Source organism: Thamnophis sirtalis, unplaced genomic scaffold, assembly GCF_051295495.1.
Source record: "Thamnophis sirtalis isolate CommonGarterSnake01/CBP01778 unplaced genomic scaffold, rThaSir2_p1.2 scaffold_3, whole genome shotgun sequence".
In the NCBI taxonomy this organism is placed as follows: Eukaryota; Metazoa; Chordata; class Lepidosauria; order Squamata; family Natricidae; genus Thamnophis; species Thamnophis sirtalis.
In genome coordinates this window covers 36454073-36477793 of record NW_028261383.1, presented here as the reverse complement: position 1 = coordinate 36477793, position 23721 = coordinate 36454073, and the positions used below count along the sequence as shown (strand labels likewise).

General features: G+C 43.4%; 2 protein-coding genes across 3 annotated transcripts in view; both read right to left on the bottom strand.

Moving 5' to 3' along the window:
- The window catches only part of TTLL3 (tubulin tyrosine ligase like 3), a 45172-nt gene extending 29699 nt beyond the window's left edge, over positions 1-15473 (bottom strand). Inside the window, exons 1-4 of one of the 2 annotated variants that reach the window (XM_087708686.1) lie at positions 15314-15473; positions 12380-12464; positions 2942-3008; positions 2306-2401 (exon numbers count right to left, since the gene is read on the bottom strand). In XM_087708686.1, the coding sequence (XP_087564812.1) occupies positions 2306-2401; positions 2942-3008; positions 12380-12385 (169 nt within the window). In that variant the 5' untranslated portion in view covers positions 12386-12464; positions 15314-15473. The remainder of the gene's footprint in view (positions 1-2305; positions 2402-2941; positions 3009-12379; positions 12465-15313) is intronic. The other variant, XM_087708687.1, reaches the window with a different exon arrangement.
- Positions 15474-19206: 3733 nt separating this feature from the next.
- Positions 19207-23721, bottom strand: part of ARPC4 (actin related protein 2/3 complex subunit 4) — a 13067-nt gene continuing 8552 nt past the window's right edge. Inside the window, exons 4-6 of the mRNA XM_014059017.2 lie at positions 23593-23688; positions 22799-22969; positions 19207-20177 (exon numbers count right to left, since the gene is read on the bottom strand). Coding sequence (XP_013914492.1) covers positions 20172-20177; positions 22799-22969; positions 23593-23688 — 273 coding nt within the window. The 3' untranslated portion in view covers positions 19207-20171. The remainder of the gene's footprint in view (positions 20178-22798; positions 22970-23592; positions 23689-23721) is intronic.

Sequence of the window (23721 nt, the reverse complement as noted above, 5' to 3'; positions counted from 1 at the left end):
TTAATCTGAAGCCATCTTCCCTTTGCTTTGCTTCTTAGTTGTCATACATATGGGGGGAGAGTGGACCAATGGAGTGTGAAATGTTTTCTTCTAATGTGCCAGACATAACAGCGATACGGCTGGTGGGAACCAAGGTCATCTCAAAGAGCATTCGTAACAGGCGGAGGGAGTAGCTGAGAAGCCCGCCCCTTACCTGGTTGGTCAACGTGATCTGTGGCACAGGGGGGGGGGGAGGGATGTCTACTCTTCTAATTATACCAAGTTGCAGGAAATATTTAGAGTTGGATTCACACCTGAAGGTGCCAATATGATGTACCCAATAAAGGAGCTCTTTGAGAAAAGCTACAGCCTCAGAGTCCTCAATTGATTGGGACCATTACTCGGAACCAAGACATTATCTCAGAAGGGTCTCAACAAACATAATGGATCTTCACCACATTGCAATTGTTTATTGATACTGTGCAGGTAGTTCGGAGTTAACATTAGTAATTGGGAGAGGGACCTCCATCGCCAAATGGAGTGTTTGTAAAACCAGTTCCAGTGGCGGTTGTTAAGCAAATCCTTTGTGTGCTTCTTAGGCATGACATCATGCGATTGGCAATTGTGATCGCCGTGCTTGTTGGATTGGTGACAAAGGGTCACATGATTGTAGGCGCTGTGATCATTATAATTGTGAGCTGGTTGCCAAACGCCTGAATTACAATCATGTGACTACAGGTAGCTGTGACCACAAGTGAGCCCAAAGTTTATGTTGCTAAGTGAGAAATGTGTTAAGTGGATTTTGCCCCATTTTACGACTTTTCTTGCCACAGTTGTTAGGCGAATTACTGCAGTTGTTAAATTAGTAACACGGTTGTTAAGTGACTCTGGTTTCCCCATTGACTTTGCTTGTCTGAATGTTTGCAAAAGGGGATCATATGAAACCCGGAGCACTCAACCGTCATAAATGCAAGTCAGTTGTCAAGCATCCAAAAATGTAAGTCTTGTGACCTTGGAGATGCTGCAATGGTCATAAGTATGAAAAATAGTCATAAGTCACTTTTTCCCAGTGCTGTTGTAACTTCGAACGGTCACTAAGAGAAATGTTATAAATCAAGGACGACCTGTGTAGGCTTTCTGCAATGGCCTCATTTATGAGGACCCATCATAAGTCATCTTACTCAGTGCTGCTTTAACTTTGAATTAACCAAGGACTAACTGCATTGTAATCTGTCTCACATGTAATCCATCTGCCTAACCACCTTGTTTTCTCTCGATCTCATTTAAATTCTGCATCACTTAGTCCAGGGCAGTGATGAAATTCAAACTTTTTTACTACCGGTTCTGTGGGTGTGGCTTGATGGGCGTGGCGGGTGAAGGATACTGCAAAATCCCCATTCCCTCCCCACTCCAGAAGTCAGCCAGAGATGGTATTTGCCGGTTCTCTGAACTATTCAAAATTTCCGCTACCGGTTCTCCAGACCCTGCTGAATTTCACCCCTGGTTCAGGGGTGTGAATCTCTAGGCCTGAGGGCCAGATCCAGCCCATGAAGTACTGAGATCTCACCAGCGGGACTGCCCTGAAAACAGCAAAGGACTGGCCCACGGGGCCTTGGACCTTGGGAGGGAAAACAGAGCTCTGGAGTCTGTTTTCGCTGGCAGAAGATCGCTGACAGCTTTACACTGGCAAAGGGTTTCAGGAGGTCATTGTAGGCGAAAACAGAGCACAGGAGCCTGTTTTCGCTGGCAGAGCACTCAGGCCCTAACATGAGTGGCATTGAGCTGGCCACCCCCACCCTGGCCACCCCTACCCCAGTCCCCCAAGGTCAAACGCAACTCTCATTGTGGCTCTCAATGAAATCGAGTCCGACACTTCTGACGTAGCCCATTCTATACATTTGATGAAACAAACTACAGCTCACCAAAGCTTATGCTTTTTAAACAAACTTTTGAGAGTCTAAAAAGAAGATACCAAATCCTCGGCTGATTATGTTATTTAACCCCAAGATCAAAAGCAACCTGCTTTCGGCAACCATTTATGCAAAAAAACAGGCAGAAGCCAGTGTTTTTACTCCCCCTCTGATAGAAAAATAGAATGCAGAGCTAGGGTGAGTCATGGATTTAATTCAAGAGAATTCTCCTGGTGTTCTTAATCAGAATGTGGTGACTCACGTAGAGAAAGAACAGCCTAAAACTTTAAAGCTTTTCCTAAGGGCACCAGCTTCTAGCATCTTTGGCCTTTTCCTAACCCAGGCATTACTCCTGAATGGAGCCTCTCACACCTGCAGTTTGCATTGCTCATACTAAATAGGATCTGGCCACTTACCTTCTGACTTGTATCTGCTAATATGTGATGCAATTGACGACTGGCGCATACATTCGACACTGCAGGAGACATCTCCATCCGGCTTTAATCTACTAACTGAACTCATTTAGATAAATATATTTTTTTTAAAGGTAAATGTTTGCATGGAACAAATAATGTTTCTACTGCACACATATATATAAAAGAAGGCCTTGAGCCATTCCACCTCCTGTGGTAATTAAAAAAAACTGAACCAAAATATAGATGTCCCAAAGAATCTTTGTTACTGTTCTGAAACAAACAAGTTCAAATTAGGATTTTAAAACAAAAAAATCCCCCAAAGGTACAGCATTTTTAATAATATATGATTTGGGGGATTTAGGGGTTTATTGTTTGCTTTTTTGCTGTACGCCACTCAAAGTCACTTTGTTTGAAGGCCATATCACATTTCCCCCCTCCCCGCTATTGTCAGATACAGGCTGACGGAATTTGAACCCAAACAATTCTTGTTGTTGTGGAGAGAGAGAAAAATGGAAGGATTTTCATAAGGAGGCTGCTTCAAGGTCCTTGAGAAAAAAAGCAAGGTAAGAATCTAGCAAACCAATACGTATACCAATCAATATATCTTAATTTAAGTTGGAGGAGCTGCTCTCTCACCTCCTCTTCTAAGTCTTTTTCTCCCTTCTGTGTCATTATCTCCTTCTCCTTTACACTTCAGGCCGGCCTGCAAGAAATCAAATTTATGTATTAATTTTTTGTTGATCCAAAGTTCTCTGGATAGATTGGAAAACTGTTTTTAAAAATTGAAAATCCCTAAAAAACATTTTAAAAACAATCCCATAATATACAGAACATTGAAGTCATTCAAACACGGTATAATTAATAGAACAGAAAAAAATTAAAATAAAATTCACTATTCCGGTGTAGAATGAACAATTAGCATTAAAAAGGTAAAAGAATCCTGTGGGTTTTACTCTGCTAGTTCTCCCTGGCTATACGGGGAGATGCTCATTTCTATTTCAAGGCCATTCAGCCAGTGCTGTCCAAAGAATTTCTTGTGGTCATATGGCTAGCATGACATCTTGGGGCACTGTTACCTTCCCACCAAAGTGGTACTTATTTATCTACACGCATTTGCATGCTTTCAAACTGGCAGCAGCTGAGGCAAGGATGAGAGCTCACCCCATTGTGTGGTGTCCAGGTCTCGAACCTGGGCTGCCGACTTTCCAGCTGATAAGCCTAGCTTCTTAACCTTTGAGCCAAGGTGGCGCAGTGGTTAAATGCAGCACTGCAGGCTACTGCTAGATCAGCAGGTCAGCGGTTCAAATCTCACCGGCTCAGGGTTGACTCAGCCTTCCATCCTTCCGAGGTGGGTAAAATGAGGACCCAGATTGTTGGGGGCAATATGCTGACTCTCTGTAAACCGCTTAGAGAGGCCTGAAAGGCTTATGAAGCGGTATATAAGTCTACTGCTATTGCTATTGCTATTGAGCTGTCGCACCGCCTCATTTAACATCAAACAGGGCACAAAATGACAGAAATGTCGATGAGGAGGAGAAGGTCTGACTGGTTTTGAAATACGTCACAATTGGGTCCTAGTTGGGGGGGTCCCTTGAGATAATTTTCCATGAAAGGAACCTCTCCTTACAGTCCTCAGCCTCACTTTCCAAACATCAAAAATGACACCAGAGCCCAGGCGGCAGAGGTGGTATTCAGCAGGTTCTGGAGAACCAGTAGCAGAAATTTTGAATAGTTCGGAGAACCCGTAAATACCACCTCTGACTGCCCCCCCACCCTCCCATCTATTCTCTGCCTCCTGAGTCCCAGCTGGGGATTTTGCAGTATCCTTCCCCTTACGTAAAGTGATTCAGTTAACAACTGTAAGAAAGAAAGGCAAGAGAGGTCGTAACATGGGAAAAACGTACATAACAAATTTCTCATTTAACATACATTTTGGGCTAGGTGGTAAGTTGAGGACTATCTTTCGTTTTTCTTCCAGCCTGTTAACACTGGGAAGGAAGCAGCTTTCAATCAATGAGAATACAGGGAAAAAGTCTGGAAATGGAATTTGGTGGACAAATTTAAAATGGAGTCCTTAACCATGTTCTCCTTGCGGGCATTCACCAAAGTTACTAAATCTACCAATTTGGTAGATTGAAAGTAAAGTAAAATTAAAAGGGCTTTCTGCTAGTGATAACTGAAGAAACAAAAGTTAAGCTAACAGGTGAGGCTACAATTGTGACATAGAACATTTGAGGCTTGTTTATGTTCCTGACTGAGTGGAAACCTGGCGGCAACAGCAAATGTGTTGTGGTGTTTGAATAAAAAGAAGGATTGGAGCAATGAAAAACAATATCTGGTCATAAGAGGGAATGAGGAGGCACTATAATAAGAATTGTGGGAGGAAACAGACAAGGAAGAGATCTAGCGATAGACAAAGAAGGGATGATAAGGACAATCACAACAAGATGCAGAAAATTTGGACTTCTGACATTAGAACAGCTTTGATGCCTTTGCAGAAGGAAAAGGCTTCAAGCATTTAAATGGAAAATGGAAAATGAAAGAAATTGCCGAGGAAGTAAAAAATGAGTAGTCCTTGAAGATTAGAGGGGAGGCAGCTGTGTCAAATAAATAGAAGAATCACTGTTCCTATTAAATCACTATTATGAAACACAAACATGTGCTGACTGAACACATAAATTCATGATATTTGCTGTCTGCAAGAAACATGGATTCAAGAGGTACATCAAAAGCCAGCTATTCTCACTTAACTTCAGGGGTTCAATCTACGTATGGAAACTCATGTGATCACAGGCAAACAGCATGGTTATAAGGCTAGTCTATTACCAAAACAAGGGAAAGAGGAAAACCATTTCTTCCACTCTAAAAAGAGTGGCTTTTCTCCAGAGGTGGTATTCAGTAGGTTCTGACAGATTCTGGAGAACCGGTAGCGGAAATTTTGAGTAGTTCAGGAACCGGCAAATAACACCTCTGGCTGGCTCCAGAGTGGGGAGGGAATGGGGATTTTGCAATATCCTTCCCCTGCTACGCCCACCAAGCCACACCCACAGGACAGGTAGTAAAAAAAATGAATTTTACCACCCCATTAACCATGAAGGCAGGAAAAAAAGACGTAATAAACAACAACCATGTACTGGTTTTGTTATCAATTGTCTTGTGCTTAATACATGGCAGCTGCTATCATAATGGCTTCATTTGTTTTTCTACAATAAATTTACTTATCAGACTTTTTGTGCTCTTCAATGCTTGTTCTTGCAGTTCCTTGTCTAGTCAGACAAATGCACTTGGACACAATGAACAATTGAACTACTATGGGTATATTCAAACTATCTGCACCTTTGTTCTGCAAGAAGGCAATCAATTGTTTTTCTTAGCTTCACTCTTCTTTGCTTTAGATGCTGTCTAACCAAACTATGACTCTTCTGCTGAATGGGAGTCTAGGACATGGGCTGTGATTTATTGTCATTTCATGGCTGGGAAAAAGTGACATATGTGATAAAGCAATTTCCCAAGCTACCAAGAGCTGTTCTAATTACATCACAATGCTGTTTGCAGACACAAACATGGTATTCTCAGCCTCCTTTCAGATTATAAAATAGGAATGGCAAAGAAAAGAAGAAGAAAATAGATAAACACTTAGCTTTGGAAATGTTTTCAACAGATCAGGGACGTGCAGCCACTAGAGGCAGGGGAGGCGTGGCCTCACCAGTCATGAGGAAAAGGAAAGAATTTTAAATATTTTTTTAAAAATAATTAAAGCCAAGGTAGTTGCTACTAGATTCACAGTGACTTGGAACAGTGCTTTGTGTTAACCATAGGAGGAGGCCAGAGAAATAGGGGCCTCCTGTGCATAAGGAATTTTTCGCCTTTTAAGAGTTAACCAAGGGTTAAAATGCGAAGAATTCCTTATGCAAATGAGGCACGTATTCTCTCGCCTCTTGTAGAGGGCATTTTTAGAGGCTTTTTAGAGTTCTCTGGGAGCAACTAGCTCAGTCTGACTCAGAGCTCTGGCCTTTCATGAGGGGAGGGCAGGGCAGGGCAGGCAGAAGCAGAGTTGAAATCGTCTCTGCAACAGCTGGAAAAGGTGCGTGTGTGGGGAGGGGGGAGGAATTCAAAAAGTTTGATTGGAAGGCAGCAGGGGAAGGGGGGGTAGGGCAGAGGAGCTGCTTTCAAGCCTTTGGAAAATATATCCAATCCAACTTCTGTGTTTGTGTTTGTTTGAGAGTGAGTGAGGGATCCAATTTAAATCGGAACTGAGCATGCCTGGCTGTGGAATTCTGGGAGTTGAAGTCCACAAGTCTAAAAAGTGCCTCACCAGCCCTAAAGCTGACCGCACGTCACTGCAACAGATGGCAAGCTTCATACCACACTTGGCTGTATATCTTAGCTCTCCATTTAAACCAGGGGTGGAATCCAGCAGGTTCTGACAGGTTCTGGAGAAGTAGCAGAATTTCAGTAGCAGAAATTTTGAGTCGTTCAAAGAACCGGCAGTGGAAATTTTGAGAAGTTCAGAGAATCAGCAAATGCCACCTCTGGCTGGCCCCAGAGTGGGGTGGGAATGGAGATTTTGCAGTATCCTTCCCCTGCCATGCCCACTAAGCCACACCCACCAAGTCACATCATGACCATCAAACCACGCCCACAGAACCGGTAGTAAAAAAAATGAATTTCACCACTGATTGAAACCCTTTTTCAGGACTTGGCTTATAGCAATAGTGTTGTGGTCCGCCAGCGGCCAGTGGAGCTGGCAGTAGATTCAGACAGTGAGGAGACTGGGGAGGAACATGGGCCAGTCCTGGAGTCTGGGGAAGGCTCTGATGAGGGCTCTGTGTCGGAGGCAGAGAGCGGGGTAGAGCCGTATGCCAGTTATCAGCTGCCTTCAGAGTCAGACATCAGTGAGGCAGACGAACAGCTGGAGCCTGTTCCCAGTGTGCGCATGTGCAGAGTTACCAGACGAAAGGAACAGCTAAAGAACAGGGGTCGACTTGGGAGTAAGGCCAGATGATGAATGGCCCCTCCCAAAGGAAATAAAAGAGGAGCGAAAGGGGAGTGGAGTTTGCAGGAGACAATTCGTTCGCTTAATTGGTTCGTGACTCTCCGAGACTCCTTGCCACGTTTTGCAGATATTGGCCTGGCAACTCTCCAAGCCAGATAAGGTCTGTGACTGTGAATTCTCCCTTGAAAGACTTTGTTGGATGTGAATGAGCAAAATTCACAGTAAATTAATAAAAGGGGTTTTTGTCGGGACCAGGAGTTTGCTGCATGCTCTTGAGAAGTCTAGGTCAGGACAAATAACACTTGGACTTATATACCACTTCATAGTGCTTTACAGGCCTCTCTAAGCAGTTTACAGAATCAACATATTACCCCAATCTGGGTCCTCATTTTACTGACATCGGAAGGATGGAAGGATGGTCAAACTTGAACCCCTGGTTGTGAGCAGTGAGTTAGCCTGCAATACAGCAGTCTAACCACTATGCCACCACAGCTCCTTATCAATAGAATGCTCCATTAGCAGACAAAAATGATGCCGTATATACATAAAAGACTTGCCCACTGTAGTACACAAAAATCAAAGTCTATACAGTGATACTTTGGTACTCAATTGCTTTGAGCTCGTCGAATTTGCTACTCAACACATTTTGACAGGAAAATTTCATCACAGTACTTATTGTTTGTTTGGTACTCAACACACAAGCTAGAACTTATCGGTGTCAGCTGTCTTGTGACTCACTACAGTATTCCTTATGGAAATTTTGGTTTGGCACTCATTGTTTTGAGTACTCTCTGTGCCTCCTTGAACAAATCAAGGATGAGTACCAAGATACCCAGGGGTGGTATTCACTTATCTTCCCTACCGTTTAGCAAATGTGACCATGCCCTCATCCACGCATGTGCTCAGCCTTCCGTGCGTGTGCTTTTGCTAAAAAAAAGGTGCCTAAATGGGATGCCATAGAGCCGGGGTTGAGTGGGCGGGGCCAGCCACTAATTCTGCTACCGGTTCAGGTGAACCAGTCCAAACTGGCAGAATACCACCAATGAAGATACCATTGTATAAGCCAAGTCAAAAAGTGCTTGGTGCTCTCTGAGTGAGTTTGTTTTCTTGCAGACGTTTCATTACCCAAACTAGATAACATCATCAGTGCTAGTAGTGTCCTAGCACCTGCTAGCAAATACCACCTCTGGTTGTGCCCTAGAGTCGGGTGGGAATGGAGATTTCGCAATATCCTTCCCACAGGAGTGGGGAAGGAATGGATATTTTGCAGTATCCTTCCCCTGTCACACCCACCAAGCCACGCCCACAGAACTGGTAGTAAAAAAAATTGAATTTTACCACTGCCTTCATGTCAACCCTGAGCTACAAATATTCTCCTTTATTAGTATCAAGCTAGGGGTTTTCCTCCTCTTTTTTTCCAACTCAGTGGATGCTTAGGTATCCTCTCTAGATGTCTACAAGAAGCATGTAATAACAGTACTCTCTGGCTTGGGAATTTCTCATTATCCCCCCCCCAAAAAAAAAACTTCATTCCTTACAACTGGGGAGATTTCCTTTCTGAGACCATGATTTAACTTATCTGAATGATGGCTGGACAAGATAGATTGAAGCACACATGGTCTGGTAAAAATATACCTGGCCAAATATACAGAGAATTATTTCAAGAGGGGCTTGAAACTGAATCCTGTGAGAGTTGAAAGAAAAACCAGAAAGAAATATCAACATTAAAGTCTAATGCACTGTAGAAGAAAGTAAGAATGTTGTGGTTATGAAACATTAACCATTCAATAAAAAAAAATAATCAGAAAGAACATTGGAACATAAGGTTCACGGCCATTTTTAAAAAAATACGTTAATGCTTCAATTATGGCAAATAAATAAGATGAGATTGAATTCCGAGTACAAAAAGACGCATGACTCATAAATGTAACTGTGACCTGTTAGGATGACTCCCATGTTTGGAACATAGCAATTGAAGTGTACAATTTGTTCAAAAGGAACAGAAGCAGTGGAAAAAGTGGGGGAGTTCCACCAATATGCTAAAAGTACAGGTAGTCCCCAACTTACGACCACAATCGAAACCAGAATATTGAACATTGATTAAAGCGGTCATTAAGTGAGATGGCCCATGTGAACGCTGCGCTCTAAGAACACAATCTCGACTCTCCCAGCTGCAGTTGTTAAGCAACCACACAGGTTGTTAAACAGAGCATGGGGATCAGGGGTGGGTTCCACCCGGCTTTACTGCTTTGCGAGTGCGAGTGCTTTGCGGGCCTGTGCGCATCGCTTGTGCGTGCACATGTGCAATTCAATTAAAACTGTTCTGCGCATACGCAGCTAAAAAACAAGATGGCGGCACCCATGGTGGCAACTGGGGAACCGGTTCAGGGGCATGGCAGGCCTCGGTCACTGTTGGTTCCAGCGACCTAGGCCGCCATACCACTACCGATTTGGCCAAACCGGGCCAAACCGGTAGGAATCCACCACTGATTGGGATGCCTCAAAAGATGGGGAAAGCCTTGGAGGCCTCGGCCTACTCCCCACACCACCAGATCCTGGTGGTCTCATCCGGCTACAGAGCCCAGCAGCGTGCGCAAAATGCTCCATTTAACTTCGCATTGCTCTGCAGCTACTGATAGGTACACTCAACCATTGCTAGGCATGGACTTAATGTAAATGGGTGACATTCTCATAATCATATGGAAGGTTCTTGCAATTTATGCTCCCTATGGAGCCCTATAACTGGCTGAGGCCTCCTGGGCATAGTGGGGTAGGAAACATGTTCATAAGCTTTATTTCTGCACCCCCATGGAAGGATGTGAGCTCCCCTCAGCCAATAGCTCTTTCAGCCAGCCCCAAGAGATAAGAAGGAGTCCTCTCAGCTGTTAGCAGCAGCTTGCAATGTCTCCGCCAACTTCCCTATTAACTTTCTGGGGAAGCCGACAGAGAAGATCGCAACTGACAATCACAGGATCACGGAGTACTTGGCAACCAGTCCTAAATCTGAAGAGATTGTGAAGTACCCAAAATGCAGACATGTGACATGTGCGTATCAGCACAATGTTTTACGGTGGCCGCAAGTGCTTTGCGAATCATAAAGCACCCTTTGTAAGGCTGTTGTAACTTAAGTGGGGACAGTAGGACAGGGATGATAGGCATGCTGCTGCGCTTATGCACGCCACTTACAGACCTCTTAGGAATGGGGTGAGGTCAACTCTAAGGTTAAGTCAAGTCTCAGGTAGACTAAGGTTAAAGTTATGGGGGTTTGGGGATGAAACCAGTCAGGTAGAGCATTCCAGGTGTTGACCACTCTGTTGCTGAAGTCGTATTTTCTGCAATCGAGTTTGGAGCGGTTTGCCTTAAGTTTGTATCTATTGTGTGCTCCTGTATTGTTGCAGTTGAAGCCGAAGTAGTCATTGACAGGTAGGACATTGTAGTACATAATTTTGTGTACTATGCCCAGGTCAGACCGAAGGCGGCGTAGTTCTAGATTGTCCAAGCCAAAAATTTCAAGCCTGGTGGTAGAAGGCATTCTGTTGCGAGCAGAGGAGCGGAGGACACTTCTCGTGAAATATCTCTGGACTCACTCAATTGTATTAATGTCTGATATCCAATGTGGGCTCCAGACATATGAGCTGTATTCAAGAATAGGTCTAGCGAAGGTTTTATGTGCCCTAGTTTGCAATACAATATTACTGGAGAAGAAGGTACACAAGATTATGGTTAACAATTCTTAATGCCTTTTTGGCAATGCTGTTACAGTGAGCTCTGGCACTTAAATCATTGGAAATGAGTACTCCAAGGTCCTTGACAGAATGAGTGTCATCCACGAGACAGCATCCACCCAGCTTGTATTTGGTGTTCTGATTTTTTTCTAATGGTCATTGAACAACAGGGAGCAAATCTAGGTTACCTGAACACATTCAGAAATGTAAATGTGATTGCAAATACTGCAGATGGTATTTGATTAAAATAAATAGAAGAATGAATGAAAGCATTATTATTATTGCTATCTACTAATACAGTGGTGGGTTGCAGGCGGTATGCCCCGGTACGGGCGTACCGGAGCCTGCCCGGAGCACCGGGTACCGTTTTGGTATGCTACTCAGGAGGGCCCACCCGCCCTCCTTACCTGTCTTTAAACTCTTTGGTGTTTCCGTGCAAGGCGCGTACAGCGCCTGAGCAATGGTCCACCAAGCAGCTGGAGTGTCACGGAGGTGTCGCTGGATAGTAAGATGCATGTGTGCGCTGCGCGCATGTATGTGCATACTGCACACATTTATGTGGAGGACGCCGGGCCCTGTTGCAACCGTACCAGTTGCAACGAGATCCAGAACCCACCACTGTACTAATGCCTGTTTAACAAACATCATCCCCCATCCCGAGATTAGAATGGCCCCCCATTCTTCCAGAAGATGCTGAAGGCCTGGGGAACCCAGAGTGGGATGGAGCCCATTAAATGGCTTATGTGATGTGTTGTCACCGGAGTGATGGGTTGGGGGCTATTATATTATTTTATTAATTTCTTATTTGATTATTTTCTTTTCTTGGTTTTATTTTTTATATATATATGATGATTTTATATTCCTGTGAGTCGCCTTGAGTCGCCATGTGCGAATAGGCGGCAATATAAATGTTCTAGTAAATAAATAAAAATAAGAGTAAGGTGTGGAACCAAACTGCAGTTCTTTAAAAGAGCATTAAGTAATAGCCATGGAGCTCAAATCACTGAAAGTAAATTCTTTTTTAGTGTTATAGGAAAAACACTTGTATTTATAAAAGCAGCTTGATAGTAGAAATAACTTTATTTATTTTTCAAACTTGTATCGTCACTCATCTCACCAAAAATGACTCAGTATTTATTTATATATCAAATTATATCTTATATAATTATTTAGAGAGATGGCAAACTATTCTTTGCCAGATCTTTCCATGCAAAAGTAGCACCATCTGTCACTGATGCTTTCATTTAGAAATCGGCACAGAGTACTTGATGACCTACATAAATGATACCTTCAGTTCATGACATCAAAATGCTATCATCATAACATTTGGCACACACTATTTTCTCAATTCACCTGCATATTCTAGGTGCCAGATCCACCGTCTGTACAGCAACTCACAATTACCAGGTACGTCAGTCATGGCGCACTGCACAGCCACCTGGAAAGGATAAGTGACAGCTCACCGTTACAATGTGCCATCTAATTTATCCACCTCACTTACCCCATATGTATCACTTAGGGTCAGCCCAATCTGCATTATAATTGAGGCAGCTACTCACTGTATTTGTCTTTGTCTGTGTGTCTCTCTTTACAAGTAGCCCTCGACTTACAGCCACAGTTAAGCCCAAAATGCAGGTTGCTAAGCAAGACAATTGAATTTTGCCCCGCGATTTTTCTTGCTACAGTGGTTGAGTGAATCACTGCAGTTGTTAAGTCAGTAACACTGTTAAGTGAATCTGGCTTCCCCATTGACTTTGAAAGTCGCAAAAGGTGATCCATATATGCAGTGGTGAAATTCATATATTTTTTTACTACCGGTTCTGTGGGCATGGCTTGGTAGGCGTGATGTGGCTTGGCTTGGGGGGCATGGCAGGGGAAAGATACTGCAAAATCCCCATTCCCACCCCACTCTGGGGCCAGCCAGAGGTGGCATTTGCCGGTTCTACGAACTACTCAAAATTTCCGCTACCGGTCCTCCAGAACCTGCTGGATTTCACCCCTGCATATATGACCATGGGAAACCACAACCGTCATAAATATGAATCAGTTACCGAGTGTCTGAATTTTGATCAGGTTTGCTGCAACAGTCGTAAGTGTGAAAAACGGTCATAAGTCACTTTTTCAGTGCCGTTGTAACTTTGAACAGTCACTAAACGAACTGTTGTAAATCAAGGACTAATTGTGCCCTCAAGCCAGTTTTTGACTCTTGGTAGCTGCCTGAGCTAGTCCCTGCAGTTTTCTTGGCAAGGTTTCCTGGAAGGGGTTTGCCATTGTTTTCTTCTTCTTTAACAGTGGCTGAGAGAGAAAGTGGCTGGCTAAAAGTCACCCACCTGGCTTTCATGCCTAGAGCAGCACTAGAACTCACAATCTCCAGTGGTTGGCCCAAACACATCCAGCTGACTTCGTGCCTAAGGCAAGATTAGAAGTCACAGTCTCCTGGTTTCTAACTTGAATTATTAGAATAGAATAACAGAGTTGGAAGAACCTTGGAAGTCTTCTAGTCTAGGGGTCACCAACCTTTCGGACCTCAGGGACCACTAAATTCATAATTTTAAATCCCGCAAACCACTAATATGATCTGGGCGGGTGGGTGTGGCTGGGTCATCATGTGACTGGGTGGGTGTGGCCAACTCGATGTCGCTCACATCAAGGTGTGCTTCACCTCGCCCCTCCCCTCCCAGCCACTCCTCCCCTCCCAGGCCCCAATAGGAAGCAGTTGCAGGAGCTAAGCAGCCACGAGAAAGAGTTCGAAAACAGCTCAGTTCAAATTGCATCTGACCAGGAAGGAGGCTCAGCAGAAGCACATCACTGAGGACTATGAGCATAGGCTTTCCAAGCCAGAGGGAAGACCTGTGGGAGTGCTAGACCAGGTACCAGCGCCTGGAGGCTCAGCAAGCTGGGATGGTCAGCCAGTTCCAGGCCAGGATGCAGTCCCACTAGAACAAGGCCCTCCGCCTCTTCGCCACCAGTGGCCCTTCCCTCCAGCCTTCGCCCAAAGCCTTGTACCAGGAGGCTGAAGCAGACCCCAAGTCAGAATTTCTGCCCCTCTCTGACCCACACAGTACAATATAAATATGCAAATAATTTTTCTGTGGACCACCAAAATTTTCTCTTAGACCACCAGTAGTCCACAGACCACAAGTTGGTGACCTCTGTTCTAGTTCAACTAATGTTGAAGAAACCCTATACCATTTTGGACAAATGTTTATCCAATCTCTTCTTCAAAACTTCCAGTGTTGAAGCATTTAAAACTATTAAACGGTTGTGAACCAGAGCTCAATAAAAGAATATTTTTGAAAAAGCCCTTGTTGGAAAGCAACACACTTTTAGGCCCAAGGATATTTATACTATTACTGCAGAGAACGTGGAGGGATCTATTCGGCTGCCATTGAGGTGCAGTGATTAGAAAGCTGGACTGAGATCAAGTAAACCAAGATTCAGGTTTCAAATTAACCACAGAACCCAATGGACGACTTTGAGCCAATCACTGCCACTCAATCTAACCAACCTTTACAAGGTTTTTGTGAGCAAAACTGAGGGGTGATTTTTCATTACACCACCTCGAACTTCTAAAAAAAAGAGATACACACATACCAGAAATTAACACACCCACAGCCATTGACAGATTGTCAAAAGCTTTGCACCAGTGCCCCAACTGAACTCATTGTATTTGCTGCGTTGGATTTATTAACACCCCTTTTTCAGGATTTTTCCTTGACTTCAGAGTAATCCCAGCTGCCATAGTAATCACAAGAGAGCCAGAGGGCAGTTTGCAAATCAATTTGATTTAGAAATGAAGCACTCCTTAATTGTCCCAGTGTGCACAACTACCAGTGTGTACTCTGCACTTCCTCATTCCAATGCATTCCCGCTCACCACAGCTATTTGATTATTATCCAGTCTCTTCCACCACCACCACCACCCTCCAAAATGGAAACCACTTCCATAACTGGGAATTTTACCCAACTTTAAACTATTCACATAACAAATAAGGCACCACATTCCCACTAAAGCCCAGTTCCTTTCGGGCATGAAACCACGGCTTTGAACCGGGATTCAAACCCCAACCATCTGCACTGATGACCGAGGGGAAGAGTGCCTCTGAGCATGTGCCAACGGCACTTCTCTCGCCGCCAAAGGGGAGATGGAAGGGAGGGAGAATAGATCTCTCTAGCGCAGGTTGGGACCTTCTGGCTTTCCAAGTGTCCCGGGTCCTTCGCCAGCGTCGCGCGCCTCGTCACCCCTCCTACGCCCACCCCGCCAAGGCTGGAGAACTGCAGTACGAACCGGGATGGGATTCCGAAGCTGACTCTCCCTTTCCCGCCGATGCGGGTCCGGATGGCTCCTTCCCCATAGATAACTCCCAGGAGGCTGTTTGGAGTTTCTATGGAAACTAAGAGCGCCCGGGCAGATGCCGCTGGGCGGGGAGGAGGCTCACTTTGCCCTCTCCTCATTTTAATTGGTTTATTTATTTATTATTAGGATTGAAGGGGTGATGCATTCCGGTACACCGGAAAGTCATTGCGATGAATGAAGAGGGTTGAGGAGAAATAGCACATTTCATAACTAACACCTCTCAAACACACACACACACAAACACACACACACAGTCACTCTCTCTCTTTCTATTCCTGTCTCTCTCTTTTGCTCTCTATCTCTCTGTCTCTCTTGTTCTCTTTCTCTCTGTCTCTTTCTATTTCTCTGTCTCTCTCTTTTGCTCTCTCTTTCTCTCTCTTTCTGTCTCTCTCTCACACACAGAGAATCTGTCTCTCACACACACAGAGACGTGGTGATACCCCTCTTTTGTCACCCCTTACCCTCTTCCAGATCTATCAGTGGCACCTTAGAAAATGTGGGGAAGCCCCCCTTTTAAGGGTCCTGCCCTTTTCTCACACAGATGCTTCCCATCTCCTGCCTGCTCCTTTTGGTGGCTGTTTTTTAATACTATATTTGGGTGAAATGTGCAGAAAAGGAAAAGGAGAGAGCAGGCCCATTCCACAAGTGTGTGTGTGTGTGTGTGTGTGTGTGTGTGTGTGTGTGTGTGTGTTTGCAGGCGACAAGGTGAAATGATGGTTGGGTGGGTTTGACTTTATGTGATCTGGTTGTCCCAAAGGTGCTTTTTCAAGAGGCAACTGGACTTTCTGGTTTATCTTTGAAGACCTGTCACTTCTCAACCAAGAAGCTTCTTCAACTCTGACTGGATGGTGGGGATGGAAATCCATCCCCCTGGTTGAATGCCAACTAAGAAAAAGGTTGCTGTGGGACGCCCCCCCACCATCCCAAAGGATGATATATTTTGGGGAATATTAAAAGAGGCATAATATTATATTTCCCCAAAGGAGAAATGGAGAAAAGTAAAGCTTTTAAAGACAGAAAACAGCCCCCAGCAAATGCCTGAAGTCTTTAGATGGATATTTTGTGCCCATTAAGAAAGACTGGGCAAGTCTATTCACAAACAAAACACCTTCAGCTCCAAGTAATGGGATTAAGAATTTACCAAGACACAAGCCCCTTCATTGCACAATCCCCAGAACAGTTCAAACTTCAAAGTCACAGAAACCTATAAAGATCCATCCACTCATTCAACCATTTTATCAGCTGTCCCAGAAACACATGCTTGTAAGTGGATTCTGCTCATCAATAAACTTTCTTTCTTGAGCAGCCTCATGTTTTATTCCCAGTTTGGAACTGGAACTGGATTTTCTTTCTACACCACATTCTATCACAGAATAGTCCAATAAGTCCACCTTCTCCCTTTATTTGTGTGTGCACACAGATATTTTTTTTAAAAAAAACCTTGATATTCCTGCAAGTTTTTCTGGTAAATTATGAAAAAATTTCAAACTAACCGAGTTCCTTTGTTGATTGGATGCCGCTGTAAGCCGTTCTCGTGCTTCATAGGGTAGTATTTTAAAACATTAACATCCCAAAAGTGAGCTTGCTAGCATTTCCCTAACATGCTGCTCATCCGGTTACCTTGCTGGCTTGGATGAATCATTTCACATTTCTGTCTTGAATTGTGATCAAAGCTAAGCAAGCAGAAAAGGATGTTCAGATCCAGAGCATATGCAGCTCAAATGGGATTCTAGTGAGACTGTATATGGCTCATTAACAAACAAGTCCCTTAAGCTTGAGGCCTACCTTTAAAGAGGAAGAAAGGTATTGTTGAGTCAACTGCATGGAACTTACAGAGTGTTCAGGGTATCTTAGCTATGACATCAGAAGACACCAGAACCATTTCACGGGCCAAACTTCCATGTCTTTCTCTTGGGGCTTCTGCTTCCCGACTCATTAATCCAAAACTGAGGAGACGTATGCTATATTTGTTCCAAAAGACGGGAACAATGCCTCTATTTTGGTATTATCGCCCATGGATTTATAGAAGGGGCACTACTAGACTGGGCACTGTTGATGGGGAAACCTACTGGAACCAGACCCAGCTCGGTAAAGTAAACTGGGAATACCTCAGCCGTGACTTCTTATATTCAGCCAGGCACCCAATAAGATTGCAAGGAGCGTGAGGTAAGAGGCTTTACGTGTAATACCCGGTGGCAACAAGTTGTAAATATGACATACAATGATCTAGACCATGGGTGTCAAACTCACAGCATCACATTGCTGCCACGTGATGTATCCCCCCCTTGGCGGAGCTGGGGTGGGCGTGGCCTACGTGTGACGCATCCGGCCCATGGGCTACCAGTTTGACACCCCTGATCTAGACCATGGATGGAGAACCTGTCATTGCATGAATGTTGCTGGCAGTTCCTAGAATTCCTCACGATTGACCATGCCTACTAGGACAGACATTTGAAATAAATTTCCTCCTGATTTAGATTTCTCTTAGAAGGTAAACAACACACACACAAACACACAATATATGTAATGCATGAATTTTGCCAGCAGTGCATCAGATCAAAACAATCCTCATCTTTTAACACTGATTACAGTGTATCAATCTCTAAACTGCAATAGCAGCTGATCAAGGCTACTTTTTCATGTAAAAAAGGGAGTATCATTCATTTTATAATTTGTCAAGACAACAGAGGCCTTTGGGTGGGGGAATAGTGTTGGAGAGACTAGTTTGAAGGCAGTTTGTTGATTTTTAGTTGTATCTTTTCAAGAATGAGGTGGGGAAGGGATCATCTACTTGCTACTCAATGCTTCACCAGTGACTTTTAAGTTATTTCATTGTTTACAACTTTCTAAATAACAATGCCTTGATCTTATTCAGATAAAAGATAACATGCTATTGGAACCATACCATTAAGTATCACTGCAAGCCAGTAGGAAGATAAAACTCCGTGTTTCTAAATATTAGGAAAAGGTATAGCAAAGCCCATTTGTTAAAATAATTCTTATTTCAAACATAGGCACTCACAAATAGATCATCTCATGTCTTTTTTTTAATAGGAATTTGGGGCACACATTTATAATGTATTAACAGTGAAAAAGTCTATGGAACTGATTTGGTTTCTCTGAGCAATGCAAAAAAAAAAAAAAAGAATAAACTACAAAGATGCCAACATTATTCTGCATTCCTCCCTTTGTGGCCTATTGGGTCGTTGTGATGTAAACAGAAATTCAAAACCCTTCCCAGACAGCTTGGCAAGATGGAAATGTCTTTGGAGAGCCCCAATCATCCAGGTCATGGTTGTCCCAAAGGCACTCCTCCAAAAAGGCAATGGCTTTCTTTGAAAACATTTCGCTTCTCATCCAAGAAGCTTCTTCAGTTCCAACTCATAGAACTGAGGAAGCTTCTTGGATGAACAACAGTGGTGGGATTCAAAATGTTTTTACTATGGTTCTGTAGGTATGGCGTGGCTTGGTGGGAGTGGCAGGGGAAGGATACTGCAAAATCCCCATTCCCTCCCCACCGCAATAACCTGCTTTCCAGCTCCATTCTCCTTGCAGGCAACAGAAGAAGACCCAGCCGATCACCTGGGACTCGGGAGGCAGCAAAAAGATGGGGGTGGAGGCAGCCAGAAGTGTATTTGCCAAACTACTCAAAATTTCCGCTACCGGTTCACTAGAACCGGTCAGAAATGGCTGATGAGAAGTAAAATGTTTTCAAAGGGGGGAAAAAAAACCCACAAAGGTTTTAAACATTGTCTTTTGGAAAAGCACCTTTTGGGGCACGAAATGTATCAGGAACCCCAGTAAAGCTAGACAAGAATCCTTACTTCAGGAGGCAAAGACAAAAAGGCTTTAATAGGTTAAAGTAAGAAAAGATACAGCAAGTGCCATAGCAAAAAAAGAAATGAGAGTTACAGATTCCAGCTCCGTCCCATTCAGCTGACACCTGGCCTGGCCCCCTCCCCTCCCCCTCCCCCCCCAGTTCCTTCTGGCACAGGTATGGAAAGGGAAACCCAAGGGTAGAATCAGGAGGCAGTGCAGTGTTCAGAATGCTCTGATCCCTATGGGAATGGGGGGAAGATGGATGGGGAAAGAGCACTTTCTCCAGGTTATGGAGTGACTTGGCACAAAAAGGGTTGCCTGTGTTTACAACACCCAACTTGCCTGAAATCATGATCCTTTACACATCATTAGGAAGGGGGACCAAGGTAGCCATCCAGCGATCACCTCTGAACAGCAGGCTCCAAGCCTCCAGGCCATCGATTCATCAAATGACAAAAATGGTCCAGAGGTCCCTCTCTCTGTTTTTTTTCCCCACCTGGTCCCCGCAGTACAGAAAATGGCAGGCTTCTTTTTTTTTTTTTTTTGTCAGCGATTGCCGGCAATCTTTTTGCATGCACATCACCGAACTGGAACTCCCCTAGCAACTTCTGCAGAGGGTTGCTAGAGCAACCAATCCCACCTTCTCCACTAGTACATTCAGGGAGACAAATTATACAGCAAGTGATCATGTATTTAAAAACAAAAAAAAAGGAGAAGAATATCAAGTCAACACAATCTTATACAAGCACAGTTTTTTTTTTCTTCCAAAAATATTAAAAAGCACCCTCCCCTCCCCTCCCCTCCCCCCCCGACCCCGGGCACACTGGCGAGAACGGTGAACAGCTGGGGGCAGCCCTCGCAGGTCTAGCCGCTTCTCATTTCACTCCTGAGCTGTGGCCTCTCTGTAGCCGCCCTAAGGTAGCGGGGCAGAGAGAATGAGAAAGCAAAGCTGTGGATTCCAGCCCTTGGCCTAGAACTGGGGAGGGAACAAAAAAGAAATCGGTTAATTCAAAATTGTTATTACTACTTGCTCATGTAATACAAATTAATCACTGCAGTTTTTAGGACAGTATCCTAGAGCAGGGCACATCTTTCTCCTTCTGTCCTGGCTACTTTTTACAGAGGCACGGTTGAGAGCAGTTTTTTTTAACAAACTGCATCACTGTTTGGTTCGGTGACAGCAGTGCCTCAGATAGAAAGTCCATACAGAGAGTGGTAAGGACAGTGGAGATGATTATAGCAAGCTCGCTTCCCGTTATTCAGGATACTGCTTATAAGCCCTATGTGCTTAGAGCTTGAAGCATTGTGAGAGACCCCACACACCCACTTTATGGTCTGTTTCTGTTGCTCCCCTCTGGGAGGAGGTTTCTAAGTATTTCTAGCAGGACTTCCAGGTTGTGTACCAGCTCAGTTCCCTATGCTATCTGTCTGGTAAACTCACAAGATTCGTTTTTCTCGCCATGTAGATATATGCATCCAAATTAGACCCTGCTGTTTCTCCATGTCATATAATGTATGTGGGTATATGCATAATTTTGTATTTATTTATTTATTTAGTCATGTTTATGCAGTGTATATTGGAGGTGGTGACCCTTTGAAAGCTTCATGAAATGAAATTTCATTTTAATGTATGCCGATTAGTGTACACTCAAAGTGACAATAAAGTTATTCTAATGGCTTTTCAAACTTTTCCGCACTGCAAAATCTGTTTGCTCCAAAAATAAATAAATCTTTAAACTGTAATCCACCAAATAGGAGCCATGGTGTTTCTTCATGGGAGAACAAGGCCTTTCCATAGTAAAGGTACTTCTCAACATAAGACTCTAGTGGTGCTTGTTCATCAGGGTTATAGCAGGGGTGGGATTTGGGCCCGTGCTCAGCGAACTAGTTGTTAAAACCAGTAGGATCCCACCCCTGGTTATATGTCTTAAGGGACATTTGATGGGTCAGCCACACGACTGACCCATTTTATGACCTTTTTGCAGCAGTCTTTAAATGAATCACTGTGGTCATTAAATGACAGTAGTTAAGTGGATCAATCGTTCACTACTGTTGTAAATTTGCTGAAAACCAAGTGTTATATTCCACAAATCTGTCCTAAAACATGGTCACATGACCCCGGGAAGCTGAAAAATGACCCATGCAGCTGTGTTGCCTAGCAGCAGAAGTCTGACCACGTGACTGCGGAGGGGTCCAAACATCAGAACTTCAGAACCAGGTGAAAAGTCCCTTTTTGGGGGATCAGTTGTTAAGCAACCGGTCATCAGTAGAGAACTACCTGAATGTGTCACCCGTTCAGAGTACACCAGTCTAGGAAACCAAGTCATGCAGGCCGATTAGAATAAGGGTAAAAGAACCTTGCAAATCTGTGCTTCTCCCCCCCTCCTTCTCTCTTGTCTTTGTGAGAACTAGGGAGGGTTTTGTTTGAGACATTTTCGCAAGTTACAGTTCTGTCCCAGACTCAGGATCCTATGGTCTGACTGTTGTATAGGTAAGAGCTCTTCCTCCAGTTCCTCAAGGCTTTTTCTTGTTAATGTCTTAGAAAAATGACTATGGATGCCGTACTGTATTTGAACGAAGCTCTTTTGTGGCCTTCAGTCTCTCCCTAGGACGGGTGTAGGTGTCGCAGAACAGAGTTCGAAAATATCTCTCTTATGAGCAAGATACAAATTAATCTGAATTTTGTAATGGAATAAAATACACCACCCATTATACTGCCCTCTTTCTCCTAAAGCTTTCACATTTAGTGTTCCTAGCACTCCTATTCATACCATATGGAGCATGCATTCTACAAGGAACAATTGCATTCCCACTCCTTTCTCTAGAACTCTTTTCCACAAGAGAAACAAAAAATCCAACTCATTTATACGCTATTTTTTCGCCCAGTAATAAATAATCCTTAATGGTAAATTGGTTCACAAAATATTCATTTTAGACTGTAAGCCTTACAGAGAGGCTTGAATTGAGGATTCCCACACTCACAGATAATATTGGAGGGGGGGAGCCCTTCTTAATTCTAAAGGTTTTAAAAGACCACAACTCCATTTTCCCTTTTAATAATTTAAGTCCTGCCTAAAAAGCAGCCACAAGAGACTGGTGACTTTTGATATACTATTTGGACATTATTTGTATAAGGTGTAAGCAACAAAGACGATTAGGGGACTGGAGACTAAAACATATGAAGAACGGTTGCAGGAACTGGGTATGTCTAGTTTAATAGAAAGAAGGACTATGGGAGGCATGATAGCAGGGTTCCAATATCTCAGGTGTTGCCACAAAGAAGAGGGAGTCAAACTATTTTCCAAGGCATCTGAGGGTAGAACAAGAAGCAATGGGTGGAAACTAATCAAGGAGAGAAGCAACTTAGAACTGAGGTGGAATTTCCTGACAGTTAGAACAATTAATCAGTGGAACAGCTTGCCTTCAGAAGTTGTGAATGCCCCAACACTGGAAGTCTTTAAGAAGATGTTGGATAGCCATTTGTCTGAAACGGTATAAGCTTTCCTGCCTAGGCAGGGGGTTGGACTAGAAGACCTCCAAGGTCCCTTCCAACTCTGCTATTGTATTGTATTGTATTGTGTTTTAATAAGTCCTTACATTCTTAAGGAACTCTTCTGCCACAATGCGAGCCCTAGCATTGACTGACAGCTTCATTTCACTGATTTCCTTGTCAATTTCCTCCATAAAATGAATGACAAAGTCCACCAGCTTGTGCTTGTACATCTGCTCTGTATGGAAATTTGTAATCAAGAAGCTGATGTCATAGCCCTAAAAAAAACCCAAACATAACAAATTATTAGCATCAGTGAAGTCAAGACTCAGCCATCAATTTTTCTGTACTGTTGACTATTGATTCAACATAGACAAAAATAATCTAGCTTTTTTTTTGGTTGCTTGTGATCTAAAGACCTAATATTGTACATAAGTTCTGCCATATTAATATTTGAAAACAGTCTATGCTACCTACATAATGAGTCATACAGTTGAAAAAGAATCAAGAGAACAAAATATTCTATGTAATAAGGAAACATTACCAACTATGCTGTATTTATTTAGTTTAGTTAGTTACCTGTATTCAGCCTCAATCTAGTTTTTCCAATATACGTATAAAAATAGATATTGCCCTGACAGCTAGCACAAAAAATAAGTCTCACACCATTCATCCATGGTTAAACAGACCAAATCAGAGATAAAAGCAGTTCAATAAAGCCACATTATTTGATTTTGTAAAAGAGATTGTTACTGATTTAAATATGCCTTATAGATAAGAGGCACTTTGAAATTTTAGGCCTGCTGGAAAGCTTAACGTGTGAAATAACCCACACATTGGTAGTACCACTACTGTCAACAGAATCACACACATAGGGCAACAATGACTTCATATAACCCACCTCAACTGGTTTCCGACGTAAAATGAAGAAGTTTTCTGCCCTCATCATCATGAACCGCATAAATTTGTGACATAGAATTTTCTCAATCTCATCAGCCTGCCGAAGGAAAATAGGAATCCATGAGCCTTT